General features: G+C 40.2%; 1 protein-coding gene across 1 annotated transcript; it reads left to right on the top strand.

Moving 5' to 3' along the window:
- The first annotated feature begins 1,278 nt into the window (after positions 1–1,278).
- On the top strand, positions 1,279–7,908 carry prokr1a (prokineticin receptor 1a). Its single transcript, XM_017720597.2, has 3 exons — positions 1,279–1,708; positions 3,724–4,279; positions 5,693–7,908. The coding sequence occupies exons 2-3, from the start codon at positions 3,813–3,815 to the stop codon at positions 6,405–6,407; spliced, it is 1,182 nt and encodes a 393-aa protein (XP_017576086.2). The 5' UTR covers positions 1,279–1,708; positions 3,724–3,812; the 3' UTR covers positions 6,408–7,908.
- The last annotated feature ends 6,181 nt before the right edge of the window (positions 7,909–14,089 follow it).

Genomic DNA, 14,089 nt, shown 5'->3' with positions numbered 1-14,089 from the left:
CCGATCCAGCAAGTTCAGACGAGAATGACGCACTCCTTACGACTTTATTTACATATAAAAAAAAACGTTTCTACACAAATGTGGAAACATCTGTGGAAATACATGCTCATAGTGCAAGGCTAAGCACAGATGAGGCTTGATTTTGGAGATCAGATCCTGAAATCGCACAGAAACAAATGAGAGGACTGTCTGTCAGAGACAACTTAGTGAAATGGGTCATGCTAAAAATCTACAGTAGACCTCTGATATCGTTCGTCCTACTGTAGTACAAAAACAATTTTTGTTTATGGCAAAAATAAATGCTTTCATACAATGTCACTGTCGTGTAACTTGCTGAACAAAAATGCTCCAAAGCCAATACACTTTGTCCTGCGTACAATTTGTCCTCAAAATGTCGAGGATCCTCTGAGCGATGAGGTCATTTTGCAGTCAAAATATGAAAAATGCCACATGTGATAAGCAACCTAGCACTCAAATAAAAGCAGCATCAAAGTCTATAGCACTGTTATATACCAAGCCAAGCTACTCAGACTACAGCCTAAAACTGCCAAAGCAACTTAAAGGAACAATATGTAATATATTTAGTGTATTAAATCCCAAAATGAATCAGATGTTAAGAAAGCATGTTAAACTGAAATACTGTCTTCTCCAACAACAGGGCTAATGCCAGTATGTTCCCCTTTGAAATTTCCATCATGGAGTGGAAATTCTGTTTGTGTTTTGGCCTGTGATCCTGCCCACTGCACATTTCCCAGTGTCATTGCCACACCCCGGGTTGCCAGATATTAAACCATTTGGCCAGCAAAGAACCTGGACTTACAGAGAGGACTTCTACATGTCCTGAGAAGTCTAAGCATCCTTGTAAAAAGCTCCATTACCAGAAATGTAGTAACACGCAAGTATATATTGATGGTTGCATCTGAAAAAGGGAGACAGATTAGAGCCCAGAAGGACTTCTAGCCAATATTGCTCATTTTCTCCTGAACAGGTAAGCCCCGAGCTTCGTCTAAGGTTAGCTAACCTTGACTGATCCACATAAGCTGGTTTATAATTTGCAAACAATTAAAACATTGCAAAGGTATAGATTAGCTGATCAGCCTACAGTGTAGGACTCATCATCGCTTGTGATTGTCAAAGTTTATTGCACTTGTCTTGCACTTGACTATGTCTTCAATCTGGCAACCCACGCGAGCTTCAGTTGTGGGGAGGAAGGGGCAGGGGCAGACAACTCTTCGATATTTTGAATTTGGACTGCAGGACTCCTTTAAAAGCTTCTTTTCAAAGCTTATAAAAATATAAAAGCTTGCTTTTCAGTGTTACGTGTACTAAGAGCGCAGGCCTGATTTCTGCCTTCAGGCCAAACAACCAGAGCCCTACGAGCGTCTTCTGGGTTCAGCAGCGCATCCGTCGGACTCAGACAAGCCTGCTCACCACCTTCCAGTGATCTGCCACTTACTCACTCAGCAGGTTACCGTCATCCATCATCCTCAGCTCATCTGTCCACAGAGCGGAGCTGAACCGCCGCCAGAGGGAGGAAAGCAGACAGTCCTCCTCTCTCAGCCGGGAGGAGAGGGAGCTCTGAGCGCTGTGCATCCCCGGACCAGCGCCGGCCCTCCGGGGGCTGCTTTTCAAAGAAACGCCGCTAAAGTGGGACAAACCTGTTATTACAGCCAAAGCAAGAGGACCGAGTAATTCCGTCCAGCAGTCGGTGAGCTGTCTGTACTTTCTTCCTTTTCTGAACACAAACCTGAGGTTTACTTTCCTCTCTTGTCTTCTCCCGCTGATGTTCGCCCTGTAGAGCCTGGCTTATTCAGGATTATTGGATATTCTGATGGATTTGAGCTCGAGCCTCTCTTAGATGAACTATTAACGAGTAAATTAATGCGATTTGAATTTTATTACATTTTTACAATATGTTTAAAACGTTGTAGTGTTTTCGTCTGTAAAGCCGAGGCCTTTATGCACTTACACTTATTATTATTATTATTAGTAGTAGTATTTTTATTTGACTATTATTTAACACGCTAGCCTGCACGCAGCTATTGGCTGCTTATTCCGCAGTGACGCAAAATTGCGCTTCATTTAGCGCCACGACAAACGCCTGACTAGATATGAATGAAACAACTGTTAGAATAGACTGTATGACTGTTTATTATCCAAGCATAAATACTGTAACGGCAATACAGCAAAACATAAATCATGCCGAGTTAGAGGTGGGCAGTGAGCAAAATGTAATATCAAGATACTTCAGGGCGGTTTTTGATGCACGACGTGTCGAGATTGAAGTAGAGCCGCATTTTAAACATATCAAAAGTATCAGTCTGATTACTCTTCAACATTTCAGACACTGTGCTGCACTAAATCCAATTAAACAGGACTAAATTACGGCTCTTTTTGATCGAATGTAATTTTTACACACTGACGATGCAGGATGCGCCCAGAAAAGCAGCCTGTGGTGTGTTTTATCACCATAATAATACATGTAGTCACACTGCCCAGCTCTGTGTCCAGCTGACTTCAGTTCATATTCTCATATTCAGTTCGTTATGAAAACACACACACGCGCATACCTATCTATCTATCTATCTATCTATCTATCTATCTATCTATCTATATATATATATATATACACACACACACACACACAGAGAGAGAGAGCTGGGCAATATACATACGCACACACACAGACACACACACACACACACACATATACATACACATACATATATGCAAATGTATTCAGATAAAGTCTCAGGGCTCTAATGTGAAAATGTAAAAGCAGTAAACATATAAAAACACAATAAAACCTGTAAAATCTATAATATAGAAGGAAAGCTTCAAGGCTTCCGGCCAGTGTTTGAATACTAACAATTTTCAGCATGGGCCATTTAGTGAGACAGCGTCTCTTGCAGTAGGCCGGCAGGTTGCTGAATATTGCTTTTGTGTTCAGGGAAAAATATTTATGTGAGGTACTCAAAGTGAATAGCCCTGAATAAGATAGTTATTCATAATGATGAACTGTGAGTGAGGTATTACTTTCTAAACTGTTTAACTAAAATATTATTCGGTAGAGAATTATGTCCAGTCAATATCAGGCTGAGACAAAGCCTTCATTTTCTACTGAATGAATAGATTTTTTTTTTTAAATCTGATGTGCAACAAAGTCTGGAGGACAATCTTTAAGATTATATACCTATATAATCTATATATGAATATGTATAAGATATATTCATATGCAAAAGTTGAGTTTAGCATATAGGAAACTATAGGAAGTTATAAAATATAAAATGGATAGATAGATAGATAGATAGATAGATAGATAGATAGATAGATAGATAGATAAACAGACAGACAGATACCATAAAATTAAGAGGAATCAACAAAATATACAACAAAAAGAACTGTACAAATAATGTAAAATAGAAGTGTAAATTTGTTAGAAATACATATACCTTCAAATTATATTGTTAACCACTTACGATCAACTGCCACAAGAAATGGATATCTACATTTACTTGCTCTTTAAAGAACATGAAAAAAACATAGGCTCTATGACTGAACCTTGCAGGACAATTTCTCAAGACAATGAATATGACAAACTGTTTGTGATTTAAAATTCAATATGTTGCCTTTCTAGCTTGACATATAACATACAGGACAAGCTAAATAGACTCCAACATGATTTTCTGTTTTAGACAATGCCATTACCTTTATTTTTTATAGGAAGAGAAGAAATGTCAAGAGAAGGATGAGATGAGTAAGAGCAATGCAGCTAATGTAGCTTAATCCAGTACAAGCAACAAAGAGGAAAGATGGGGGACAGAAACCAGACAATCGTGGCAGTTACATTGTCTCAAGGCCAGCCTTTAGAGAGCCCTCAGGACGCCTTTTTGACAAACTATGACATTCTTTTGGATTATGACGTTCCCCTGGACGAGATTCCGGACACAACTCAGGGCAGAGCCTTTTTTGTAGCCACCATCATTATCGCTGTTGTTCTGGTCAGCATCATGCTTGTTTGCGGGATTGGGAACTGCCTCTTCATCGCCACATTAGCACGTTACAAAAAACTACGGAACATCACCAACCTGCTAATTGCTAATTTAGCAGTGTCAGACTTCCTGGTGGCAGTTGTGTGCTGTCCATTCCTGGTGGATTACTATGTCGTTAAGCAGCTCTCGTGGGACCATGGGATCGTCCTGTGTGTTTCCATCAACTACTTGAGGACAGTGTCTCTCTATGTGTCCACTAATGCCCTGCTGGCCATCGCTGTAGATAGGTGAGTGTCTGCTTATAACAGTACCATGCCATGACCTCCTTGAAGTCCACATGCTATGGAGTGGGAGAGGCCTTTCCTTGAAAATCTGGCTTAAAATCCACAGAAGGGGGGGTTCTTGATAGAAATAGGTCTTGTGTTCTGCACAGTCTAATTACACCATCAATAACATGTACATGAGCATATGTGCTTTATAGCCTATCAAGCAGCTTTGCTGAGTAGAATAAATATAAATCCAGTAAAGCATAACATGAATTTGTACGTGTTAGACGAATACATTTTGACGACCACAGGTTTTGTTCTGGATTTCTTTGTGTATGGATTTGTTGAATTCCATCAGCAGCACAATCGAGTTAATTTAATGAAGTATTTCAATGGTAACTGTAAATACTGGAAATTTTTAACCTAACACACAGACACACATCCAATCACAATGCATCTACTTGTTTATTTGTGTTTATTCTAAATGTTTACTTCCCAGATAATTTGCTGCACACAATTTTTTATAGCAAGACTTTTTAATAGTACTGTATGTGTAGATGTATATATCGCATATCATCTTGTCCTTTGATGTACTACTTAAGAGAATTGGAATTAAAAGATCTCAAATGTTTTCCTATTTTAAGGTCATGAAATGAGTTGGTAAACAAAACACATTTGTTCCATTCTTAACCAAAGCAGGCTCCATCAAAATGTGGTCAGATCTAAGCGATGAGATCATCACTGCGTTCAGAGTCTCTAAACATTTTTTTTAATACTGAAGGCCTTTGTCATGAGATTTCCGAAAATCCACAATTCATGATGGTTTGGTGGTTATTGGAATTCCGCTGAATGCTGACATTTGGATGAAGAATTACACAATGTTGTTTCAGAACACTGAGACGTTCTGTGAGCTCAGACATAATGAAGGTCTTTCTAAGGATACTTCCACTGACACATCCAGAGGAATAAAGTACAGGAAGCCCCCTCGATACACTTTAAGAGAGCAAAGTAAACTTGGAACCAGCTCTGTTTTACATGTATGCAATTTTTGGGTGAATCTTCAGTTGCTTATCTGTAGTGATATGAATACGGACACCAGTTTTCAAGAGAAAACAGACTGATGTTCCACCCACTGTGATAACAAAACATGGGTTTTCACATAGGTTCAAACAGGCCAACTTCATTACACCACTGATGGATCAGGCAACTCAGAGATTTTCAAAGCTGGTATTGAGTGTCTCATGAAGGAACTATGTGGTAAAAATAAGAAAGCATTGATTGTGCCATGGCTGTGCGTTTCATGTATATGGATGTATATGTTGAGTGGAGTCCACTTGAAGTGTCATAGGGAGGTCATGTACTTTGCTGAGATTAGGCTCCAAGTGAAATCCATTTTTAGCTATTTAACAACCTCTCTATACTTCTATTTGGCAGGTACATGGCAATTGTGCACCCTTTGAAGCCACGGATGAAGTACCAGACCGCCTACTGGCTCATATTTGGGGTTTGGATCATCCCCATCCTGATCTCTGTCCCCTCTGCGTACTTTGTCACAGAGCAGGAGTACCCTCCCAGTACTGTTGCCCACGACAACAAGATCTTCTGTGCCCAGATCTGGTCGGCAGATCAGCAGCTGCTCTACCGCTCCTACTTTTTGTCTGTTCTAGTCGTGGAGTTCCTAGGGCCTGTGGTGGTCATGGCGATCTGCTATGCCCGCATCTCGCACGAACTGTGGTTCAAGAATGTCCCAGGGTTTCCGACTGAGCAGCTCCAGAGGCGGTTGCGTCGTCGTCGTCAAACCGTTGTGGCATTGATTGCCGTGCTGGTGGCCTACGTGTTGTGCTGGGCACCATATTATGGCTTTGCACTCTTGCGTGACTTTTATCCAGCATTAATCACACGTGAGCGCAACTCACTGGTGGCCTTCTACATCATCGAATGCATTGCTATGAGCAACGGCGTCATCAACACGCTGTGCTTTGTGAGTGTGAGGAACAGTGCTGCCAAGTGTCTCAAGGGGACGAAACTTGTGCAATGGCATGCCATTTCGAGGACCAATGCTACCATCTGCAAGAAGACAGAAGAGGGCGATATCAGGACTTCCTCGGTTAGAGTGACAGAAGAAGTAGAATGTAAAACGATAAAGTGAAGAAATGGAAAGAAAGCAGAGGAAGGAAGAAATTGAGAGAGTGTTCCTACTGTTGCTGATTGCATTGAAGCCAGTGAGGCGTTTTACTTACACCAAGGGACATATTGTGGCATCTTAGGCTCCATTCCTGATATAAATTATATTTTAGGGTTACAGTCCAGTTGGACTAGTCCAGAAAGGGTAGCTGCTGGATACAGCAGAAATTTGTCCTTTATAAAACTGAGGAGGAATCCTTATAGTGTTAACCTAGATCTGGGATATTCAACTGCAGTCCAGCAGGTCCCGAATTCTACTGTTCAACATATCTGTTAATTACTAGGTTCAGTAAAGTTTTGTGTTCCTAGAATAAAAATGAAAATAAATACTAAAGTAATCATAAAGACAAAGTACTAAAGACAAAGACAAATACTAAAGACAAAGTAATATGCCTCAAAACAGAGCCTTGAGGCACTTTATGGGGTAAAGCAATACACAATGAAAGGAAATCAACAAACTGTGCTGGATTACAGCTCTTCAGAACTGGAATTGCTTTAGCTTTTATCCATTGCCCTTTTCTTGTGAAGCAAGTGCATAGTTCAAAGGACACAAGGTTTCACAGGGCGAACAAATGAAAATACCTCAGAACAAACTAAACTAAGCTCATCTCCTGTGCCCTTTTTTGCTGGAATTTAACTTTTCCTCTTTCAGTGAAATGTTTTGTGTAAAGCTTTACTTCTGCATGACCAAATTCCACTCCACTTAATTCCACAGAGCAATCCAGTAGATCCAAGCAGCTTCGTGGAACATTCATGATACATCTAGAATTAACACTAATGTTCTGCTGGCATCTTCAAAACAAAGTTTGTGATTTGCTAAAAGACAGCAGAGAAACGAAGGTATTCTCAAAGGATTCCAATTGTCACCAGGTGTAAATAAAAGCAAGGGCAACAAAATCCAAAACAAAGTCCTTAAAGCATATAGGTCATAAAGCAGTTAAGCTCACTGATGCACACATTGGCTTCATCTGAAATCTTGCACATCTATCAGTAATAAGTAGTGTACCAAAAAATCCAGAAAGCTTTGTGTGTCGAAAATCATGGTATTCATCAAGCAGTAGAAAAAAAAGTACCTGGATGCTGCATCACATCTGCTTAAAACTGGAATTGTGTGAACATGGGACACCACTCAATCCCATGATTCCAGCGGTATGATGGAGCTTCTGAGGCAATCGGTCAACTTGGAGAACATGGCTCATCTCCCAGCTCAGGTGCGGGACATAAACTTTATAAACGGTGTTATAAATGAAATGTGGGAATAAAGTTTGCCCTTGACCAAAGTTTTGTCTTCTGGGTAAAGAAGCTAATTTGTTACATTCTGCTGTAAATAAAAGGTCCAACATTGCAGATGCAACCAAAATTCTGTAAGTAACAGCTGAGGTTATGTTTATTATTGATGTTTCATGTGTGGCAAAACCACTGCAATGCATTGTGTGTGTATATAATAAAATAGATAGTGAATCTGATAACATTGTGAATTTTTGACAGCTCACAGTATGTCCGGTACCAACATGAAGTTTAGAGGTCAACTAGAGTGTAGCTGCTCTCTGTTGAAAAAAAGTGCACACTTATTTGGATGCTGTTCTAAGTAAACAGGATAACTTCATCATTCTGTAGCCTGCGTCATGTCTATATTAGGAGCTCTGAGTCTAAGCTGTTCTTCTCTATGTGCGACATTAATACAGTGTGTAAATATATATATCTTTTCTTCTGTATGGATAAGCCACACTGCCTAGACCAGATTTCTCCCACATTCAGCACTTATCAGAGAAATTACTGCAAGGCCAAAAGACACTTTAGATGTCCTAAAAAGAACCGTTTAAACATATTTGAAACAGAAGAAGCCCAGGCTTCATATCTAATAAATACATGCCTGCAAATTTCAACAAAAACAAAGGAAGATATTTGTATTTCAAACAGATAGAGATTCAAAGTACACTGCAAAGTCAACATGAGACAGACTTAAAAAGAATCAAATGGATGTGCTTGCATAGCAGAGGGCTGACCTTAATCCAATTGAAAATCTTTGGCAAAAGCTCAAACTTGCTGTCCTTCATCAATCTGTAACTAATCTCACCCAGCTTTGAGGAATTTTCCATGGAGGACTGAACAAATATCGTTCCATCTCAGTGCGCTAAGGTAATAGAGGCTGATCCAAAGAGTTTACTTGCTATAATTGTTGCTAAAGGTGCTAAAAGTGTTAACCAAGGGGGTGATGCTTCATTTATCTGTTTATATGTTCACTTATGTATTTTTGCCGTTTGAGTGGCTCACAAAAAAAAATGGTGGTTATGAATTATACTTTTTTGTGTAAAAAAAAAAAACCTTTTCAGCAGTAGTGTAAAATGCCATTGAGAATGAGTTTTTACAACCCATATGTAGAAACTTGCAAGGAGAGAGGCCTTTACAGGTGTGAAAAAATAAGAATATATAAAAAAATTATGATAAAAAGGCAAATACATGAAAGATAAATGACAACAATAAAAGGAATTGTAGATGCATAATCCATTATCATCATTATTATTGCAATACTATTTCATTGTCCTGATTTTCTCTCACAATGGACTATTCTCCCTCTTATTATTGAATTTGAAGTTGAATGTGCTGACAACAAAATCACACAAAAATCCTCAATGGAAATCAAATTTATTAACCAATGGAGGCCTGGATTTGGAGTCACACACAAAATTAAAGTGGAAAAATACACTACAGGCTGATCCAACTTTGATGTAATGTACTTAAAACAAGTCAAAATGAGGCTCAGTATTGTGTGTGGCCTCCACGTGCCTGTATGACCTCCCTACAACGCCTGGGCATGCTCCTGATGAGGTGGTGGATGGTCTCCTGAGGGATCTCCTCCCAGACCTGGACTAAAGCATCCGCCAACTCCTGGACAGTCTATGGTGCAATGTGGCGTTGGTGGATGGAGCGAGACATGATGTCCCAGATGTGCTCAATCGGATTCAGGTCTGGGGAACGGGCGGGCCAGTCCATAGCTTCAATGCCTTCATCTTGCAGGAACTGCTGACACACTCCAGCCACATGAGGTCTAGCATTGTCCTGCATTAGGAGGAACCCAGGGCCAACCACACCAGCATATGGTCTCACAAGGGGTCTGAGGATCTCATCTCGGTACCTAATGGCAGAAGGGCTACCTCTGGCGAGCACATGGAGGGCTGTGCGGCCCTCCAAAGAAATGCCACCCCACACCATTACTGACCCACTGCCAAACCGGTCATGCTGAAGGATGTTGCAGGCAGCAGATCGCTCTCCACGGCATCTCCAAACTCTGTCACGTCTGTCACATTTGCTCAGTGTGAACCTGCTTTCATCTGTGAAGAACACATGGCGCCAGTGGCGAATTTGCCAATCCTGGTGTTCTCTGGCAAAAGCCAAGCGTCCTGCACGGTGTTGGGCTGTGAGCACAACCCCCATCTGTGGACGTCGGGCCCTCATACCATCCTCATGGAGTCAGTTTCTAACCGTTTGTGCAGACACATGCACATTTGTGGCCTGCTGGAGGTCATTTTGCAGGGCTCTGGCAGTGCTCCTCCTGTTCCTCCTTGCACAAAGGCGGAGGTAACGGTCCTGCTGCTGGGTTGTTGCCCTCCTACGGCCTCCTCCACGTCTCCTGGTGTACTGGCCTGTCTCCTGGTAGCGCCTCCAGCCTCTGGACACTACGCTGACAGACACAGCAAACCTTCTTGCCACAGCTCGCATTGATGTGCCATCCTGGATGAGCTGCACTACCTGAGGCACTTATGTGGGTTGTAGAGTCCGTCTCCTGCTACCACGAGTGTAAAAGCACCACCAACATTCAAAAGTGACCAAAACATCAGCCAGAAAGCAGAAAGGTACTGAGAAGTGGTCTGTGGTCCCCACCTGCAGGACCACTCCTTTATTGAGTGTGTCTTGCTAATTTCCACCTGTTGTCTATTCCATTTGCACAACAGCTGTGAAATTGATTGTCAGTCAGTGTTGCTTCCTAAGTGGACAGTTTGATTTCACAGATGTTTGATTTACTTGGAGTTATATTGTGTTGTTTAAGTGTTCCCTTTATTTTTTTGAGCAGTGTATTTTGCACATATTAGAGCAGGCTGAGCTGCTCTCAAGAAAGCAAACAGACTCACAGGCTTCTCAAATAATACTCAGTGACAAGCTTTGTAATTTGGTCCTTACTAAATGACAACATACAAATGAAAGAACGTTACCTCAATCCAAATTACAAGTTTCAAATGTCTGTCTTGAAGCTCAAGCTTGGCATAAATGCCGCAAAGAGTCAAAATACACCACTAGCTTAGTGCAAATTTAACTTTGGAAACGGGATAAAAGAGACTATTGACAAAGCAAACTGCATGGTCTGTGCAGCAAGCACTGCAATTTAATGAGATGCAGGGCTGATCCATGATTTTTAGCCAACGTTATCTGGTTCTCAGTGTAAATAAAATAAAAGAAACTCAAGTTTTTTGTTATTAAGCAGCTGTCAAGAAGGCAAGTAAGTCTAAACCATCCCAATGGGATTGGTGTGACTGAGAATAACATTCTCTACAAAGTAAATACTGTATAAATATGGAGTGCCTAATAAGTAACATATGTAGGGGCCATAAGCAGCTGCATAAGAGTGAGGGGGGAAAAGCAAATGGTTATTAAAGATAAACAAAAAGATGAGGAGAAAAAAGCTTAAAGATGTGGTGTTAATGTTTTGGCCTCAAGTCTGACAACAAGAAGTAGCTAATGTAGGGTCTGTCTGATGAACTAGCCTCAAATTAGACAGGTTTTCAGTCTGTTTCAGCTTCACAAAACAAAAACAAACTCAGATTTAGCAGATTTTGCAACAAAGGTTCACAACTTTGACCATGAATAATATGTTTATGAGGAACAGTTTCATCACATGAAACATGGGTTTCACAAAAAAAAAAAGAAATGAAAATCATATCACCTAAAGAAAGGAAAGCATTTATAAAGCTGGCGCCACAGCTAACAGGCTTAGACCAAACTGTAGATTATAATATCCCCCAACAAACTGCCAGTTTACAACTTAATCTGTTTTTCACTGCTTAAAATAAATACATGCAGGCTCATGTAGCCTCAGCTATGCATGAATTTTTATAGGGGGTCTCACATGTTGCTAAATGATAAGTGACTACCACAAGTTGTCCAAATCATATAAATTAATAAGCAGGTAATTGTGGCTAATTGTTGCTAATGCTTGTTTGGAGTTCTAATAAGTTACAGGTTAAAATACAGATAACTTCAGCATTCTCAGTCCTGGGGTCTGAATGAGGGGGCAGAATTTCTTTCTTAGCCAACTAACTTTAAATTTAATGCTGATGCGTCTATAATACAGTAGATCAACATTAATTCAAAAAGCATGGATGAGGATGAGACCCCCTTGCATCTGCTCTCAAGTAAGATGTCTGCAATTTTTCACTTAAAATATACCTAAAATTGCTAACCTTGTATTATCCAGAGAAAGTAGTTCATGCTTTCATAACTTCTAGATTAGAAAACTGTAATGTGTTACTGGCTGGCTGACCTGCTGTATCTCTAAATACAACTATCTCGGAATAGTTCAGAATGCAGCAGACTGTGTGGTCATCAGGAAAAGAAAGTCTTATATTACCTAGTCTTGTTCGGTTTACACTGGCTTCCTGTTGCTATTGATGGTCTAGTTTCAGGTGGGTGATCAGCTGAACCAGCACCAGACCAGCACTGACTTCACTTTGCTGACTTCAGCCAGCCACCCTTTACACTTTACTATAGCGCTGCAAACGTTAAAGCCTTAAATCTTTAACAACAAAACATCAAGTGGTTGGTAAGCAGAGACAAAAATTCTCCTGAATTTATCTAAATGTGTGAGGAACTAATCTTTCACTGAGTTAATAAGGCGAATCTCTGCTAGCACCTCGTGGGATTCTAGTAGTATGTTAGCACTAAGATAACATCTGGATTAAGCTAATCTCCAGATTAAAGACACATTTTATGACTACCACAAGATACCACTTGTTTTCATATTCATTGATTACAGTAGATTCTCCAGAGGACATGGCACAATTTTTTTCCACAATTTTTAGGTAATGCTACCGATCACGAGGTTGCTCATAAAATGTAAGGCTTTTGTTTTTAAGATATTTGCTACATGTTTATCTACATTAACCTTAGGTCTGCATTCTAATATTGCAATTTAAAAACAACCTATTTAAGAGCAAACTTCACCTCTTAGAGAACTGTGGGCCCAATTCCATTTCTTATTTTCATCCTTACCTCTTGTTTTCGAGCATCACCTGAGTTACAAGTGATCGTAGTTGAAATCTTCCCCCCTTACGAAATGGGACTCTCAGATAAAAAAAGAACATTACTTCATTTACAGGCTGATAGCACTGCTCTGTAGGTGACCCTGCCAGTCTGCAGAGGAGGGTAAAGCTCAGCTCCTCACTGCTGGGCTTTAATTAAGAGGGGGAATAAGACAACTATTTGTTATTGCCCAGCTCTAATTCTTTAGTGATATGAAGCTAAAGTCATATATTGCCAGCTTCTTGTTCGAATTTTCCCGTTCCACCTTAAATGGAGCAGCAGTTACATTCTGACACCTGAGGCGCAAGTACTGTTAGACTATTTAAGGTAGAACAGGAAATTTAGCTGGCTAACTACTGAGACATCAGCATACTATTACTAGTGATTTTTTATGCTTGTTATGAAAAGGACCATAATATGTTGAAACAGCATTAAACTAATACAGTGATAATACAGATAATACAGATAATACAGTGGTTATCTTAACGTTTTAACTCCTCCTCCTCTGCAGTTTTTTTTTGTTTTCCTGCCCATGCTACGTGAAGCGACCTTGGATTTGTGAATGGCGCTATATAAATGTAATTTATTATTATTATTATTATTATTATTATTAACTGAAAACATTGTCACATTTGTGAATCTTGCCAGTTTGTCTTTTTTTCTCATATCACTGTTTGGAGTGAGTCTCTGAAAAACCTCCATTTGGAGGGCCATGTAGCCCTACCCCTCTATCTCAACTAAAATCGGGCACCCTACACCTAGGCGTGAACGCATGCAATGGAGTGCTAAGGGCTAAGCGGTAGGGTGTGAGGGGTGAAATGGGATTGGGTCTAAGACTATATTGATGCCTACGGTGTGCATAGTTATTGAGTCCAATACTACCCAATCAATGACTTTACTAATGTGCAGATCTCCTGAACAAACTGAATTGAATCTAATTAGTGCAGTGAGTTAGAACAGATCGTTTTCAAGCAGTGGTGGACCATAGCCTGTGTGCGGGGGAATGGGTTCTTCTCTGATAGCACTACTTATGCAATTTTACACCTGTAACTCATGGATAACTACAGTAACTTGATAATAATAGACTTTACACATTACATTTGAGGACCAATTTGAAACACAGCAATAATGAGTAAACAAGCAAATTACACGGCCATTTATTTCAAGGTAATGTTTGTATGGAGGCCCATAAGATCTCAGTCGCATGACTGGGTACAAGTGTCCCTGTTCGAGTTCTTGTATTGTGGACTTGGACAGTAGCTCATAACATTGTGACATTGACTGCACTGCGGGAGGTGGATGATGTTTTACTGCTGTGGTATTGATTCTTTTCTCTCTGAGAACAGGTCACAT

Source organism: Pygocentrus nattereri, chromosome 12 (genome assembly GCF_015220715.1).
Source record: "Pygocentrus nattereri isolate fPygNat1 chromosome 12, fPygNat1.pri, whole genome shotgun sequence".
Taxonomy (NCBI): domain Eukaryota; kingdom Metazoa; phylum Chordata; class Actinopteri; order Characiformes; family Serrasalmidae; genus Pygocentrus; species Pygocentrus nattereri.
The sequence above is the reverse complement of the archived record's forward strand: the minus strand, read 5'-3'. Positions and strand labels throughout refer to the sequence as shown.

Bases quoted from the DNA above. Each gene is read 5' to 3' on its own strand.
- prokr1a (XM_017720597.2), top strand. From the start codon at position 3,813: ATGGGGGACAGAAACCAGACAATCGTGGCAGTTACATTGTCTCAAGGC. The intron at 4,280-5,692 runs GTGAGTGTCTGC...TCTATTTGGCAG, and splicing joins CTGGCCATCGCTGTAGATAG to GTACATGGCAATTGTGCACC.